The sequence below is a fragment of the Prionailurus bengalensis genome, chromosome B1 (genome assembly GCF_016509475.1).
Source record: "Prionailurus bengalensis isolate Pbe53 chromosome B1, Fcat_Pben_1.1_paternal_pri, whole genome shotgun sequence".
NCBI lineage: Eukaryota > Metazoa > Chordata > Mammalia > Carnivora > Felidae > Prionailurus > Prionailurus bengalensis.
In genome coordinates this window covers 165,261,739-165,279,225 of record NC_057344.1, presented here as the reverse complement: position 1 = coordinate 165,279,225, position 17,487 = coordinate 165,261,739, and the positions used below count along the sequence as shown (strand labels likewise).

At 37.5% G+C, this 17,487-nt stretch overlaps 1 protein-coding gene across 9 annotated transcripts in view; it reads right to left on the bottom strand.

Annotated features, from left to right (window-relative positions):
• FRYL (FRY like transcription coactivator) overlaps positions 1-17,487 on the bottom strand; it is a 272,325-nt gene that overhangs the window by 130,659 nt on the left and 124,179 nt on the right. For all 9 annotated transcript variants that reach the window (XM_043572703.1, XM_043572706.1, XM_043572705.1 and 6 more), the window contains 3 exons: positions 7,868-7,921; positions 4,454-4,593; positions 3,448-3,544 (listed from right to left, as the gene is read on the bottom strand). In XM_043572703.1, the coding sequence (XP_043428638.1) occupies positions 3,448-3,544; positions 4,454-4,593; positions 7,868-7,921 (291 nt within the window). The remainder of the gene's footprint in view (positions 1-3,447; positions 3,545-4,453; positions 4,594-7,867; positions 7,922-17,487) is intronic.

Sequence of the window (17,487 nt, the reverse complement as noted above, 5' to 3'; positions counted from 1 at the left end):
TGAAAAACAATAAAATCAGGTTGAGATTTGGATACTGGGGAGTCAGCAAAGCTCATTCATTACCTAAAGGGCCAGTCCTCAATGCAAAGGGGAATGAACACATTCAGCCTCAGAAAAACCACAAATCACTGCATACCCTTCAGGGATGCTCATCCACGTCTAAGATGCTAATGTTAAATCTGAAAATACTAAGGAGGTACTCCACCTTCTGATACTTCATAACAGCACGAATAAAACTAAGCCAAGAGTTGGCAGTGGTCACAAACCAAGTTTTCCAATCTTATTTGTCTCAATGAGTAAATGTCTGACTAAAATTTAAATGAAAAGAAAACTGCTTCAAACTTTCTAAATGTTTATGTTGCTGCTTAAACATGCTTTTATCATGGATTTGAAAGCCTTTGGTAGTAACCTGCTACAATTTGCAGTTGGCCATGACCCCCAAATTATGTTTGACTTTCTTGAAAAAATAAAATCAGTCCTCCACCATCTTGAATTAATTCTGTTCCCACAGTGAATCATACTAATTTCATCTCATTTATACGAACTCAATTCTTTGTCTAACGTGTTATGATTAAAACTTTAATTTAATTTTCCAAGATGCTGGCCATTTCACCTAATTTTGTATCACTGATTTTACCAATATTTTTATTATTAACAGGAGAAAAAGCTTGGGAGGAGAAAGTGAACTAGCTTTATAATCATCAGTGAGTCACAAAATTAACAATATTTCTTCATCTGCAAAATGAAAATAACAGATAATATTTATTGGGCACGTTCCATGTCCCAGCATTACTGTATTCAACACTCATGATTCTCAAAAAGGATTCTGTTATCCTCCCTCTTTTACAGAGGAAGAAAGAGTTAGTGGCTAATAGCTTGCCCAAGTTACACAGCAAGGAAATGACAAAGCTGATGAAAACACTTGCCCTGGAGGTCTCCCAGTTTATTATAATGACCAGCTGATACAAAGGATATAGAGCCTTTATGCATCATAAAGAGTTCTAAACACACAGGAAGACATGACCAATTATTTAAGAAACAAAAATTTATAACAGATGAGGTCAAGGACTAACTCGTAAGTAATATTTACTCCTCCTTAAGACTGGCCCAACCATGTATCAATACTTCAGTACTCCTGGGGCCATCCATCTCATCAAATAAAACGGAGTCATGTTTTAATATGTGTCTATTATGTGGGGCAAAAGTAAAAGTCCTATTAAATCCAAGATATATTACATTGATTAGTCTCCAGATCTATTAAACCCTACATCACTTTGACATGGTAGAAAATTGGGTTAGTTTGTCATGATATTTCAGAAAGTCCTATTGATTTTTACTTCATTTTCTCGGGTTTTATTAGTTTTGAAGAAGCTAAAAAGACTTGCCTTTTACTAGGGAAAAAAGACCTATGTAAGATTTTTAATAAATAAAATATAGCCGTGTTCTTTGTGATGTATTTTATTCTTTCATGGGTTCAACTGAATGAAAAGTATGAGGATAATGGTAAAAGAGAGAAAAGAGCTAGTGGAAAGGCTACTATGGGTTGGAACAATATGGAAACGGAACCAAAAACCAAGATTAGCTATTAAAGCTGCTGTATTTCCTTTTTTCACACTCCGAGTCCACGTGAACCACAGTTCTGAAGGGATTTCGTGCAATGGACTTGAAAAAACAAGCCCAATGAAAAAATGGCCTCAAGTTTATAGATCCTTATGGCTTTCTCCACTAGAAGACCTATCTGGATTATTTTTTAAGAGAAGGGGGAAGGAAGGAGGATGAAGACAAAGATGATGGAGAAGGGGAAAGAACAGGGGAGGAGGTGGGGGAGGAAGAGAAGGAGAGAGAAAAACCTAAACAGGGTTGTCTGTGCACTTAAGTTTTGAAACTACAATTAGGGGCAACTTTCAGCTGAGAGACTGATTGGCAAGTCAAAGAATGTCTTGGGAAACAAAGGACAAAAGGCATAATGGAGCCAGATCAGAGAGGGTCTTGTATGTCTTGGGAAGTTTACAATTCACCTGCTTAAAGAAGAAACCCTATACTATTTAATTAAGCAAAGAAGTGCAAATGGTGGCTACCGTACCACTCACACAACCTACATCAGCACACAAGAGATGCTAGAGGTCAACCAGCATGAGTCCTAGGCAAAGTTCATTCATGGTCAGTGGCGGTTCTGGTCCTCAGCTCTCTTCTATCCCTAATTAATTTGGCTTCAGGTCTTGGGATCCTGGCTGAACTGAGATCACAGAAAGCAAATTGGGCTTGTTTGCACAACTCCCAGAGGGAATTTCTTTCCTACATCTAGTAAAAAACTTTGATGAAAGGTACAAAGTAATTAAAGTGATTTTCACCTTTGATTAACTCAGTTTTCTGGTTTTCCTATTTAAAACTTTTATTTGTAGATTTCAGATATTCGGATTTCAATAATTTCCCATTATGTCATAAAAACAAAGTATAAAGAAATATATAATTCAAATAATTTTACATTGCCTATGTCAAAAAACAGTCTGTCAATTAACTTTTATATCTCACATTTGCTGTTTGTTTTCGTGTTATAAATTCCATTCCATCTTACATAACAAAAACAAAACTCCTTGTCCAAACCTGCCATGTGCAAAATGTGTTTTATTTCTTTTAGATTAGCTAACTCTTTTCAAAACATTACAGTGTGCATGGCTGGAAATATGTGGTTCATCTTTGAATGATCTATAACTTTTTAAAGACTACAAACCAGCAAAAAATACTTTCATGCATTTGAACAAAATAGTTGGCTTTATTAAACAAAAAACCAAAAATAGACCAAAGAATACTTTTTGGGGGGTATACATTTAAATACCTGCACTGATTTTGAATAGTAAAAACATACATGATACCAGACATTACATGCTTATAGCTTTACTGACTGTGCCACTCAGACGTGAAACTCATGAGCACAGTGTGAGAACAATGATGGCATTCTAGAGTCATTGATCAAACATAAAAAACTTATTATCACTTGTCCAAAGACCATGCGCACCTGACAGTTTGGTCCCACCCATGTCAAACCACCCCTATTCCTCAACTCCAACCGTACGACAATTACACGTTGGAGGGCAGGCTTGATGCCTTCGGAAGAGAAACCCTTTGACAGTGGACTAAGGTACATGAATGACAGACAGGGAGACTATATTCACAGCTGGAAGCCCACATTTAACACAATTACTACTCAGCTCAATTTTGCAAACAAGATCCCCTAACTGCGATGGCATACAAAGGTAAAAAGAATGGGAAACGATAGGTACAGGCCATGAAAGCCGTAGGCGACTGAAAGAGGTGTAATTAAATGATAGAAATCTAGTTAACGTGGGCCAGAATTGTAGACATAACATCCTAAATACGGTAAATGAAACATGAAGGCAAAATAAGAATAAGAAACACAGACACTGCAGAAACAAAAGGGCTTCTTACCTGCTTTAGAACTTCAACTAAAACTAAACAAAAAATGAAATCTACGGCTAAGTCTCTCCTCTCAAGAAGATAATCTCTTTCACGTTGCTGTTCATCCCTGAAACAAGAACCCCAAATTAGGAATGCATTTAAGACCATAAATTTTAAAAGAGCTATTGGTTAGCTATTATTAGTACAAGTTGTTTTTAAGCTATCCAATGTATGTAATTACACATTCTCATTTTCTTTCTCTTGTTGCATATTTTGTACAGTATTTATAAACACATGTCACTACTGTATCTGTCAGAAATTAAACCCATTCTAAAGGAATCAGTAAGAAAAGTATTTTAAATTCTACTTAGAAAATCTAGCACTGCTCCATTTTTGATTAGTATTTTTTTTAATTAAGAGCTGAAACAAAAGTAATAACTCTTCTGGTGAAAATACAGTGCCAGGTAACTGTTCGCGTATCTAAGTTGAAAAATCACAAATGGCATCGACTCAAGCCCCATTCTAAACTATGGACCATCTTCTGAACATGCAAAGCCAATACCTCTCTGGAAAATCTGAAGTGGGGGAAGACAAGTTCTGGGATTGGAGCACCGAGGACAGTCTCACGGTATCGTGATACAGGGTCGGCCAGTCCTCCTGGATCACAACAGTTGCTTCCCTTCACAACAGGAAGGACCTTGTCTGAATCGGGACCTTGTCTGAATATTTTCTTAACTTCGTCTACAACTGTTAAAGATCCTCGCTGAACTATTGAAAGGGCACTCCTGAAATTCATTTTTGCGTGACTATCCCAGTGGTGAGGACTGTGGAGCAGCACCTACTTTAACTGGTGCCTTCCCTTGATTTACAGTTAGGTATGGACTATCCTTTCCCTTTACTATCAGTCTCATAACAGCAGGAATCAATATTTTTGCTCAGAAATCAAACAATAACTCTCTTCAGTTGAAAACACTATCACCCCCTTCACAGAAAGTGTTTCAATTCTGGGTCGAAGAGTGGGAAAGGAGCCACTTACCCCTTAGACTTTGTGCTAGATCGAGGCCTGTACTCATAAGATTCGTCTTCAGTTCCATTCTGGCGTCTGTACCAGTCAAACAAGGTGCGAAGTAAGGAAGGGAGACAGTGCTCTGCTACGGAGCTCATAGAGCTTATCAACTGAAAACACAAGATGTCACCAGAAGATAAAATACATCATTGAAGTAACACACTCCTGACTCTATTAGCCATCATTTGTTAATGATTACTAGGATAACATTTCTAGGATAAACACAGTAATTCAAACGCAATAAATGTGTTTTAAAATAAAAGTAAAGCTTAGCAAGGCGCCTGGGTGGCTCAGTTGGTTAAGCATCCGACTCTTGATTTTGGCTCAGGTCATGATCTCATGGTCCGTGAATTTCAGCCCCGCTGTCAGCTCAGTGCTGGCGTGGAGCCTGCCTGGGATTCTCTCTCTCCCTCTCTCCCTGCCCCTCCCCTTCTCTCTCTCTCTCTCGAAATAAACTTAAAAAAAAAAAAATTAGGGTTTATCCAAGTAATGAAATAAAGTGGGCTGAGTCTCACCCACTATTGAACTTTACCCACATCCATTTGGTTTAGCTTAGCAGCTTTCTACCTTTTTCCTGCCTCCATATGCTACTCACATGTGTAAAAACATGACCCTCAGTAACATCACTGATTATACAGAGGGATACCTCTGGGAGAACACATAACATGAGAAAACCACACCTGCTTCCTTCCCCCTGGCCCATTCCTCCGTGCTCATGTGAACAGAAGGCTGTAAATACTGCCACCAGAATGAATGAAGAGAGGTAAAAACAAAGAAGACTACATTCTGTTAGTACTGTGCGAAAGGACCAGTCTACTTTGTACTGCTATGATGCAGAACGATTATAATTACATTATTAATTTGTGATACCCACAAAGAAACGTATTAGAAAAGAAACATAAATGTGTTGCAAACAAGCTTTCAAAGCTTAGAATACATAAGGGGAGAACATAAGGATAAATGTAATGGGATGAGCAACTGCTATTCGGTTTGAAGCATCCCTGAAACTATCTGAATTCTAGGTGAATATCAGATTCATTGCATGAATGAACTCAGCTTTCCTGTAGTGGGTAGATAGTAAGAGGCACACCAGCTGCCATTAGCAAGCAGCCCCTAAGGTCACTCTTCCTCTGGGGTATCTTGAGCAAAAGGAAAAAAAAAAAAAAAAAAAAGAAAAAGAAAAAGAAAAAGAAAGAAAAAAAAATCTCTTTTTATTCTTTCTGTATCTGATGCAACTCATTGCTCATAATAATAATATTTTAAAGTATACCGTCAAACATGCTTCACTTGTTTTTCTTAACCAAAAAATGATGTGTTGCAGGGCTACTCAAGGTCTTGTTTGGGTCCAGGACTATAGAAAGTGTCAGCTAATGAAGATAAATTGATACCTCTACAAATTAAACATTTAATATTTTATATTCTTCATATAACTTCAAAATGTACTTCATCTAGGAAAATTGTAAAAAAACAAAACAGTCTATTTGATTGTATAGACTCTTTTTCATTATCTGCCTTCCTTTAATCATGCTTTTATATATAATTAGCATAATTTGACAGGCAAACAATTTCTAATATAGCTCATTAAAGTAAAAACAAGATTCAATTTTACTTAACTAATTTTTTGAATTTTTTTTTTTTAAATTTTTTTTTTCAACGTTTTTTATTTATTTTTGGGACAGAGAGAGACAGAGCATGAACGGGGGAGGGGCAGAGAGAGAGGGAGACACAGAATCAGAAACAGGCTCCAGGCTCTGAGCCATCAGCCCAGAGCCTGACGCGGGGCTCGAACTCACGGACCGCGAGATCGGGACCTGGCTGAAGTCGGAGGCTTAACCGACTGCGCCACCCAGGCGCCCCTTGAATTTTATTTTATTAACAATGAACAGTATCACTCAAAGGAAATCCTTTTAATATCTAAGAAGGAACAATAAAATACCATCTGCTATTACAAATATATATTAGTTTATACCACACCTGGCTTTGTACTGTTAAAAAAAAAAAAAAAAAAAAGTTGAACTGTGAGGCATGACCATTAAAAGTTTTCTTAATCATTTACATAAAAAAGCAAATGGAAATATTCCTTAAAACACTGTTTAATAGGATTTCTAATTCTGATTATACATTTATTCATCATTAGTGAATTTAAGACCTGAATAATTTAAATGTCTTTAAAATAACAGATTAATAGATAAATAAAAAATAATAATTAATACCTTTTGCAGTTACTTTAAGATTTGAAAAGCATTATATAAGGTGATCTTAATATTTACTTTAACAGAGAACTGTTAAAGTCTTCCTACCTACGGTTTCTTCTTAGGCCACTGGCTATTTACTAAATATATGCATCAGAATCACCTAGGGAGCTATTATAAAATACAGGTGCCAGAGCCCTGCTCTTGATTATTTTCATTCAGAATTGGGCTAGAATCCAGAAACAATATTTTGTTAAGTCTCCACCAAGTAATTCTAACCAGTCATCATTATCTAGTCAATTAGACTAATACCATGAACATTAACATCTGTTTCCTAGATACAGAATCATCAGAAAAGTAGCACAGGAATACTAGATTCCTATAGAAAACTAATCTGGGTTATTGGTTTTTGCAAACAATCAATATATAATAAAATAATTCTTGAACAAACATAATTATGACAAAAATAGCATTTGATCAAACATTTCATCTCAGCAAGAGGAAAGAATTAACATTAAAGGAATATCACACTCATTTTTAGATATCAATATTCTATTTAAAGTTTCTGATAACCCCAACAAGAAAAAATAAAAATGTTAAAAGGTAAAACATTATTATGTAAAACTTGTATGAACTGATACACAAGGAAAGATTGCGGTATGTAATTGGAAACATTTTAAGAAAATTTCAAAGGCACAGTAAAGAGATTACCAATGAAAAGTACTAAGATGCTAAATAAACAGAAATGAATCAAGTTCACAGATCATTCCATGAACTACAAGGTTCACAGCTCATAGTTCATTCCATTTGCTTTGTCAAAAAACAAACTACCAGGGGTACCTGGGTGGCTTAATCAGTTAAGCATCCGACTTTGGCTCAGGTCATGATTTCACAGTTCCTGAGCTCGAGCCCCAAATCAGGCTCTGTGCTGACAGCTCAGAGCCTGTAGCCTGTTTCGGATTCTGGGTCTCCCTCCCTCTCTCTGCCCCTCCCCTGATTGTGCTTTCTCTCTCAAAAATAAATAAATAAACATTAAAAAGTACTACCAATTTCAGACTGAATTTAATATGTAATGATATAAAGGGTCACTAAACAAGATAAAATAATTTCTTAATATTGGATATATTTGAACCGGACTGTTAGGATGAACATTTTCCTTGAAGGAAAAAATATTCCCCCCAAATTGGCATACCTGGTCAAACTGAAGATCTTCACCTCTTTGAAGAGATCTAGACAATGGCTTCTCCTACAGTTAAAAACAAGTATAAGCACAAAATATTAGCAATCTTATATATGATAAGCAGATTCGTCGGTTGGTTTTGTTTTTGTTCTCATTTGTAATTAGATTTGATTAAACAAAGGTAAGACTCCCTCTTGCCCAGGGTCACATAATTAGCATTCAAGTCCCAGTAGTATGGCTCCAGAGCCAGATACCCTCCAAAGAGAGTGCCCATAAGTCACATGATTGGGAAGGGGGGGGGTGCCCATAGCAGACAGAAAAGAAATACTGGGAGATGATTCCTAGGTTTCCAGTCTGTGCATAGATGGAGGAATGGTGGTACCATCCTCTGAAAGTGGGAACACAATGAGAAGACAAAGTTTGGGTGGAAGGATAGATTTCGGTCATGTTGAGTTTTAAAGTCCCTATAAGCCATAAAAGAGAAGATGTTGACTAATAGGGCTTGAAGAACACAGAACAGATTGGCCTGTGTATAGAAAGGAACCAAGTTCATAAAACAAAGTCATTTACCTAAAAAAGAAAAAGAAGAGGGCCTAGATTTGAATTTTGAGAAATGCAAACAGTTAACGTTAATGTACTCAACCACATGAGACTATCAGTGGCTCCCTAAATTGCTTCCATTTAAAATGACCCACTTCTAAAAACAGAAACCTTTCTTACAATGTTCATGTGGAGAAACAATCAGGAATAAGAAAAACTTCAAACACAATAGATCGCTGTATCAGTAAAGAAAACACAAACAAATACATATGGGAACATAATGAGGGTAGAAATTCAAACACTGGGGCAAAGATGGAAAATTTAACATATGGTGTTGGGACAGTCAGGTTGTCAGAAGGAAAAATTAAACACGCTCATTACCCTAGTGAATCCTAAATGTTTTAAAAGTTTAAATATAAGAAATAAAATCACTAAAATCCTAGAAGAAAAAGAAGTCCTAGATGATGTAGTTTTGTGTTGTTTTTTAAACAAGCTTAGTTCTTTCTAAATATGAACAAAATGCAGAAGCAAAAAAGAAAAATAGCAAATTCAACCACATATAAATAAAAAATGAAAAAGTATATGGGTGGTAAAAAAAAAAAGTGACAAGATAGGAAAAATATCTACAACAGATATTTAGACTAAGGTATAATTTCCTTAACATACAAAAAGTTCCTATAGATCAGTAGGGGGAAAAAATCCAATAATCCAGTAGAAAAAACGTACAAAGAATCAACAGAAGCTGACAAAAAGGAAATGTTTACAACTCATACATATCTGTTCATATACTTAACCTCACTCACAAGAGCAAGACAAGTTAAAAACACAAAGAAATCCAACCTATTAGACTTCCAAAGACCTCCAAAAGTCTGAGCACAATGTGTTGAAGTTACCTACTACTGAACAGAACTCTCAAATAATGTCAATGTGTATATGGGTAACAATCTCCTTAGAAAACTATCTGGCAATATTCGGCCAAGTTTTGAAATGTACACATCCTTTGACCCATGAAAAATTTCACTTGTAAGTATTTGTCTTATATAGTCACACATCTGCAAAATGATGTTCATAAAAGAATATCTGCTATAGCTTCATTTGCAAAAGCCAAGATTAGAAAAAAATAAAAGCCTACCTATATTAATATACATCTATAGAATATCAAGAAGACTTTTTTTTTTAACATGAAATTTATTGTCAAATTGGTTTCCATACAACACCCAGGGCTCATCCCAACAGGTGCCCTCCTCAATACCCATCTCCCACCCCCCATCAACCCTCAGATTGTTCTCAGTTTTTAAGAGTCTCTTATGGTTTGGCTCCCTCCCTAACTTTTTTCCCTCCTTCCCCTCCCCCATGGTCTTCTGTTAAGTCCAAGAAGACTTTTAAAAGAATGGCAAAGCTCAGTATGTATTAACGAAATAATCTAGGTATAATGGGTGCATACCACTCACACATACACACACACACACACACACACACACACACACACACACACACACGCTACTAAATAATATAGAATACCTCTTTAAAAAAAATAAAGAAATACGTGTTTGCAAGTGGGAAAAGAAACTGGGACAGTTTGGATAAGGGGAGGGTTTGGGGCTGGGAGTAGAAAATTGCTACTACAGATTTTTGTACCATTGAACTTGCATACCACAGTAGCCAAGGGAAAAGACTACATAAAGAAAGACATAGTGTATTGACATTGAAACATAATAGTTTCATGAGGTGACCTTTGAGTATGGTTGCTTCCTCTTAATTTAAATGGTACCAGGAAAAGTTTCTGATTTAGTGTTGTGTCTTCCTTCAGTGCACAACAGTGTTGCAATCTTTTTTTTTTTCCATTTGTTCTATTAATTTGTTTACTAAAAAAACAAATACTGAGTTCCTATTATGAGCAAGCAGCATCTGTGAACCAAAGAGGGCTCAGAGGACTCACTGTGGAAAGCTTAGACCCTTTACCCTTCAGCCAGAACTGGGTCTGGGGGACAAAACTTACAGTAAAGTCCTCCAACCCTCTCTCACCTGAATGCCTACTCTTTCTTGCTTATATGAAGAGATGACCCAAAAGGGATCCCTCCAGATCACTGTCTAGAGTTAGTATAGAAAGACTGCCATCGGTACATAAAGTGGACTCCACCCAGTAGAAAACAAAGGAGTGAAGGAATGGGTTATGATGCGACCTTGCAATGAGTTGAGAGGAGGGTGAGCAAAGAAAATCCTAGACAGATAAAAATTTTGATGGGTACTGGACACGGTGATGATTAATTTTATGTCACAGGGTGCCCAGATATTTGGTCAAACATTTTCTGGGTGTGTCTGTGAGGATGTTTTGGGGAAGAGATTAATATGTGAATTGGCAGAGTGAACTGGTAGAGTGACCTGAAAGCAGGTAGACTGAGACTCCCTAACGTGAGTGGGCCTCATCCAATCAGTTGAAGGCGAGCATGAATAGGTGGACTCTTCTAGAGTAAGAACTCCTCCTGCCTGCCTGCCCTGAGCTGGGACACCTCAAACTGAAACATGGGTTTGTCTCGGAGCAGCTTTCAGACTGGAACTTATCAGCAGCTCCCCTCGGTCCTCAGCTCACCCACTCCAGATCTTGGGACTTCTCAGCCTCCAGAACCACGCGAGCCAATTCCTTGTAATAAATTTCTTTTTAGAAACATATACACCCTATTGCTTCTGTTTCTCTGGAGAAACTCATAAAAACATCTTTTCAGGTTTGATTTCCTCTTTGATCCAAGGAAAGAATATGTCCCAGGGGAGAAAAAGGTGTCCCCATTTACAAAAGATATACAGAAGGACCTTAACTAAGCAGTTAAAAATAAGAAGCAACACGGGGTGCCTGGGTGACTCCGTCGGTTAAGTGTCTGACTTCGGCTCAGGTCATGATCTCACTGTTTTTGAGTTTGAGCCCCACGTCCGGCTCTGTGCTGACAGCTCAGAGCCTGGAGCCTGCTTCGGATTCCGTGTCTCCCTCTCTCTCTGCCCCTCCCCCGCTCACGCTCTGTCTCTCAATAATAAATAAATGTTAAAAAAAAATTTTTAAAAATAAGAAGCAACATCAAAGTACAACGAATTCGAGTAAAAAAAAATCATGGTGTAGCTACACATTAGAGTATCACACAGGTAGAAATAAACTTGTAGACTGGGAAAATTTTCTCAGTGTATTAATATAAATTAGAGAATAACAGATACAATACACTTATAAAAGGATAAAATGTATACATGGTGGTATATACATATAAATACATTTAAAGCTCTAGAAATATATATACCACACACCAGTAATAAGAAACAGAATAACATTGTGTATATAAACCATAATTTCTTTATCCATTCATGATGCTAAGTGAAATAAGCCATACAGAGAAAGACAGATACCATATGTTTTCACTCCTATGTGGATCCTGAGAAACTTAACAGAAACCCATGGGGGAGGGGAAGGGAAAAAAAAAAAAAAAAGAGGTTAGTGTGGGAGAGAGCCAAAGCATAAGAGACTCTTAAAAACTGAGCACCTGAGGGGCGCCTGGGTGGCTCAGTCGGTTGAGCGTCCGACTTCGGTTCAGGTCATGATCTCACAGTCTGTGGGTTCGAGCCCCGCATCGGGCTCTGTGCTGACAGCTCAGAGCCTGGAGCCTGTTTCAGATTCTGTGTCTCCCTCTTTCTCTGACACTCCCCTGTTCAGGCTCTCTCTCTCTGTCTCAAAAATAAATAAATGTTAAAAAAAAAAATTAAAAAAAAAAAAAAAACTGAGCACCTGAATTCCATGGCAATTTAGTTTCTCAAAGGGATAGATTTTTTTTTTTTTTACATGTCCTTGGCACTTGGGCCTTCGAAGGATAAGCACACTTGGGTAGTTATCTTGCAGAACAAGTTTTGTATTTCTTAAACCAAGGTACCTATCATTTACAAGCAATATGATTCGGCACAGCAATATATATGCCCAATTGGCTCTAAAATTGAAGGAAAACACTAAGTCCCATAGCAAGTTCCATAGAACACTGTTTCTGAAAGGATCTACAAGTTTGAAAAAATAGTGAGCCAAAGGGACTTTACTCTCCTAACGTGAACTGTTTATTTAAGATGAGGGGTTGGGGGTGACAATAAGCAGCTTCTTTTCACTCACTTGATCCCCTGTTATATAAGTCTAAAGGTCTTTGGTAGTATTTTGAGGACTGCTGGTCGAAGTCGTTTATTACTCACAGAGCATGTTTATGCAATAGAGTAATGGCCAAGCCGAATAAAAGAGAGAAGTAAGCTTTTCAGAAACACTTACAGTGCTGTTTTATATGTAACATAATTTATTTCTCAATAAACTCATGCTCCCTCAAAGATTTCTACAGATTTGACATCCTCACTGAGCTTTCCCTAAAAGGAAATGGAGGTGGACTATTTTTCCATAATAAGAACTCAGAAATGATTTTTGAATGTAAAAGGATACTCATGTTACCATAAGTACAAAAATATAAGTGTGCTGCACTAAATACCAATTACTAATCAAGAACTCTGTACTAACCTCTCAATTTAATGACAGTGTGATTGAGGATGCCCTCATCATCGCTCAAGCAGTTGTAGTGTCTTTCAATATGAGATTTTGAAACAATGAACCATTTAACAATGTTTATAGCATATCACCCATTATAACAACTAAAAAGAACAGAAATTACTTTCTATATTCCCAGATACATGCATGCAAAACTTTTGCACAAGAACATTTACCAGGGCTTTTTTTTTTCCACAGTAGCCCCAAATCTGGGTAACTCCCAAACTACCTATCAATAGAGACTAGTAAAAAAAAAAAAAAAAAAAAATTATGGTATATTCTTTTATTATACTAATATTCAACTACCAAAAAGAATGAGACAAATTTATATGAGCTAATATAGAACAATCTCTAATTTATACTGTTAAAAATATCTAAGAACTAAAAAAAAAAAATACAAACACACACACACACACACACACACATATATACAAGCAACATGATTCTGCTTGTTGATATATGTTGAGATAGATAGATAGATAGATAGATAGATAGATAAAATCTCCCATTTGTGCTTAACAAAAAAAGCGGCAGGTGCTACAGACATGGAAAATGATGGACTAAAACCTGGAGACAGTGTTTATCTTGATCCAGAGTAGAAGAATCATGACTTTCATTATGCAAAATTTAGAACTATTTCCACTTATGTCATTATTTCATAATAACATAAAAACTAATAATGATCCTAAGGCTCATCTTCCTTTATGTTCTAATTTGATTCTTCAACTAGGGTATGTATAGAGTACCAAGAGCAACATGTAGCTTCCAGGAAAATCAAGGGTGTTTACTGAAAAGACTTTGGTAGCATAACAAGGATACTGAAATAGCTCAATAATCTGCAACTAAACAGAGCACGGTGAACACACACACACACACACACACACAGCCTCCATTCTCTCCGAAAACTGATCAAGACAGCAGTAAAAGAATTTTACAAGACTTAAAAACCAAAAGGGCAGCGAGAATGGGAGAGGAGGTAAAGAGCAGACGGAAATGCTCAACTAACACATCCCACCCCAGTAAGAGCGAGTCCTCGGTAGGCAAGGGGAAGTCAGATGGCTATGCATCCATGCAGCCATCACTCATTCACTGAAATTATTTCCTGAGTGTGCAGTACGCCGAGCTCTGGAGACACAACCATGAGCAAACGGGAAAACAATCCCCGTCCTCACAAAGCCAAAAATCTAACGAGAGAGCAACTAAAATACCTATTATCTTAGATTTCGAGATAGGAGGCTGCGATGGGCGTTGAGATTTTAGATAGAAGGACGACTGGGGAGATGACATTTCAGTCACAGCAGGAGGAAAGTGAGTGAGTGAGCTTGCCACACAGAGCAAAGGGAAGATAATCCAGTCAATACTTTGCAACTCCCAAAGGTTTTGGAGAACTTCAGGACTCTGAAAGTGGGAGTAAAGGTGAAGTTAAAAACAAGAGGGCTGGTTGGAGGATTAAGAAAGACTGAGCACCCTCCCCCCTCTTCATTCCCTTCACCGGCTCTGCCCAGCAGGATGACCGTCCTCCCTCCACCTTTCCACAGAGGGGCTGTCCTTTTGGGGAGAGAGCAAAACAGAAATGCTGACTGGTGGATGCTATAGTTGAAGACAAGGTATCACACTGAAGACAAGCAGCTCCAGTAAAAATTTACATACCAAATATCAGAAACACTATCTTCTGCCTCTAGGTCCCCAGAACATTAGCGACTATGCCTAAACCCTGCCATTTGTGGTACTGGACTCTGACAAACCCCAGAAAAAGATCTGACATTGACGATGCATTCAGATGATTACACACCGAAGACCACAGTCCAAAAGGCCCCTCCCAGTACACAGGGCTTCCAGTCTGTTTAGTGCCTCAGTTGTAAAGCACAACATGTTACAACAGACTTACATGTCAGGAGAAGGCAAAACTTTTGGAGGAAACAGATCACACGGGGAGAAAAAACCTCAAAATATACATACAGAGATTACATACATGTATTTAATGTTCTCAAAAAACAGCAAAAATTGCAGAGTTGTAAAAATGCTGGGCCTAAACCAGATACATAAAGTCTAGATGAGAGGTGGTTGGTGAAAGCCTTTTTTTCTTATCTTTTTATCTAGTCGCCGGACCATCTAAACGATTAACAGAGAAGGTGGAATGTACCTGGATCATTACCCAGGATTGATCCACTTCCTTTTAGGCAGAAAGAGACCGAAGGTATTGAATTGTAATTTGCAAGCTGCAATTTCAATTAGTGATTGCCCTTCCTTCCCCAATCTTCCCCCTAAAATGAAAATAAAGTTGTGGCTAAAAATCAAGCTCCGCTAATCTTCGAATCTTTGCTCTCTTTATTTTATTATGGCTTCTAATATGAGAATGAAAAGGCCAGCATTCTCATTTTAGTGGTAGATTAATTCTTTTGGCAAAATCCATCCACATACATGCATCTAAGTTTTTATGTAACTTACTATCGGACTGACCATGAGACACGCTAGTCTCCTTTTAGGTAACAATCCATGGATTACTAGTTTCTTTAAAGTGAGTGACCCTGCAAGAGTTTCATTCAAGAACTCAAGAGAGTCATCTTGGATGGTTGTTTATTGCCAAAAAACACACTGGACAAATTTCAAAAGGAACGAAATCGCAATAAACAAATCTGAAGCTGTAACACAAACACTGTCACAGTATTGGATTAAATGTATCGCTGTCTCATCTTGATGCTAGGTAGCATTCGTCCTTAGCTACTACAGCCCACAACACTGGGGGTTTTCCTGGTATGTCAGGAAGAGTAAGTAGCAGGGAATACGTCTTCTAAGTACAATGGTGGGGTAGAAACATCTATTTTGAGGAATCCTCACCACTCTTCCCCAAATTTTATCATCTCAGATTACATAGCAGATGTCTCTGAAATTAGCTACTAAATTACAGAATAAAATATAGTCAGTATCAGACTATTCTGAAAGAACTATTAAAAGCTCTGGCTGGAACAATGACATTATGTTTTGTTCGAAGAACAAAGGGCACCCCACAACGTCTTTTAGGGCTAAGGGCAACTTAAAATACAAATCTTTACTAAGCATTTACCATCACAGGAGGAGCTGGAGATGGAAAGGCCAGTGAGACCCGGCTCATGGTATCAAGTGGGTCACATCAGAGGAGATAAACATGTAAGCAATTAAAAGATGACAATATCAGAATCTCGGAGCATGAAAAATTATTATGATAAAGCAGAGATTCGCACAGCTTGAAGACAATCACTATGTAAGAGGGGAACACGTGGGAAGTTTAGAAGGACGAGTAGAGGCTTAAAATACAGAAGGGCTAATAGTATTTTTGATTGAGAGAAAAAAAACAGACCAGGACAAAAGAACACACAGAGGATACATGAAGTGTCATAGCATACGTCAGGATAGGAGAATCATGAGACATTATACAAACCATAACAAGACTATGAAGAGGTTGGAATGGCCCACCAAGAACTGGAATTCATTCCATAGCAATGAAAAGTGAGCAAGGTTTTTAAAGGAAAAAGGTGATAATATTTATGTTTTGGATGAAGCAAAGTCTGGTGAGAAGAAAAAAAAATGGCAAGGTGATAAACCACTTATCTACTGGTTACTGCAATGATCTAGAATGCATGAACTTGACCCTGAGCTAGGAAAGGGACAATGGCATTGGAAGAAAAAGGAAGGAGGAAGATATATAAGTTACTACTTTATAAACTCAGTCAAATTAGGCAACTTCACTTTCAAGGCTTTTACTTTCAAGAACTTTGCATTTCAAAATTAAAATTCCTTTAAGAATAACATTTGAGATCCAGCAGGACCACACCACATGTTGTTATTTATGAAATATTTTATAAAACAGGTAAAGTGTTTACAAAAAAAAAAACCATATGAATTTAAAGTTGCTGAAGCCAGGGGTATCTGGCTGGCTCAGTTGGTGGAAGGTACGACTCTTGATATCAGGGTTATGAGTTCCAGCTCCACGTCAGGCGTAGAGATTACTTAAAAAATAAAATCTTGAAAGAAAGAGAAGAAAAGAAAAGAAAGAAAAAATAAAGTTGCTGAAGCCAGGCAATGGGTTCCAAGGGTTCACTACACTATAATCCCTACTTTTATACAAACTTGAAATTCTTCATAAACATTTTTCTCTTTTCAGATTTATTCAGATAGAACTGACAAACACAAGTGTAACGTATTTAAAGTGTACAATGTGGGGCACCTGTGTGGCTCAGTGGATTAAGTATCTGACTCTTGGTTTTGGCTCAGGTCATGATCTCACGGTTTCATGGGTTCAAGACCCGCATCAGGCTCCACATAGACACTGTGAAGTCTGCTTGGGAGTCTCTGTCTCCCTCTCTCTCTCTGCCCCTTCCCACTTGTGCTGCCTCTCTCTCTCTCAAAATAAATAAATCAACTTTAAAAAGTGTACATTGTGATGACTTGATATATGTACACACTGTGGAAGGATTCCCACCACTGACTTGATTAACACGTCCATCACTTTATATTATCTACCCGATCTCCACCCCCTCCTTTTTTGGTGAGACCACATAAGTTC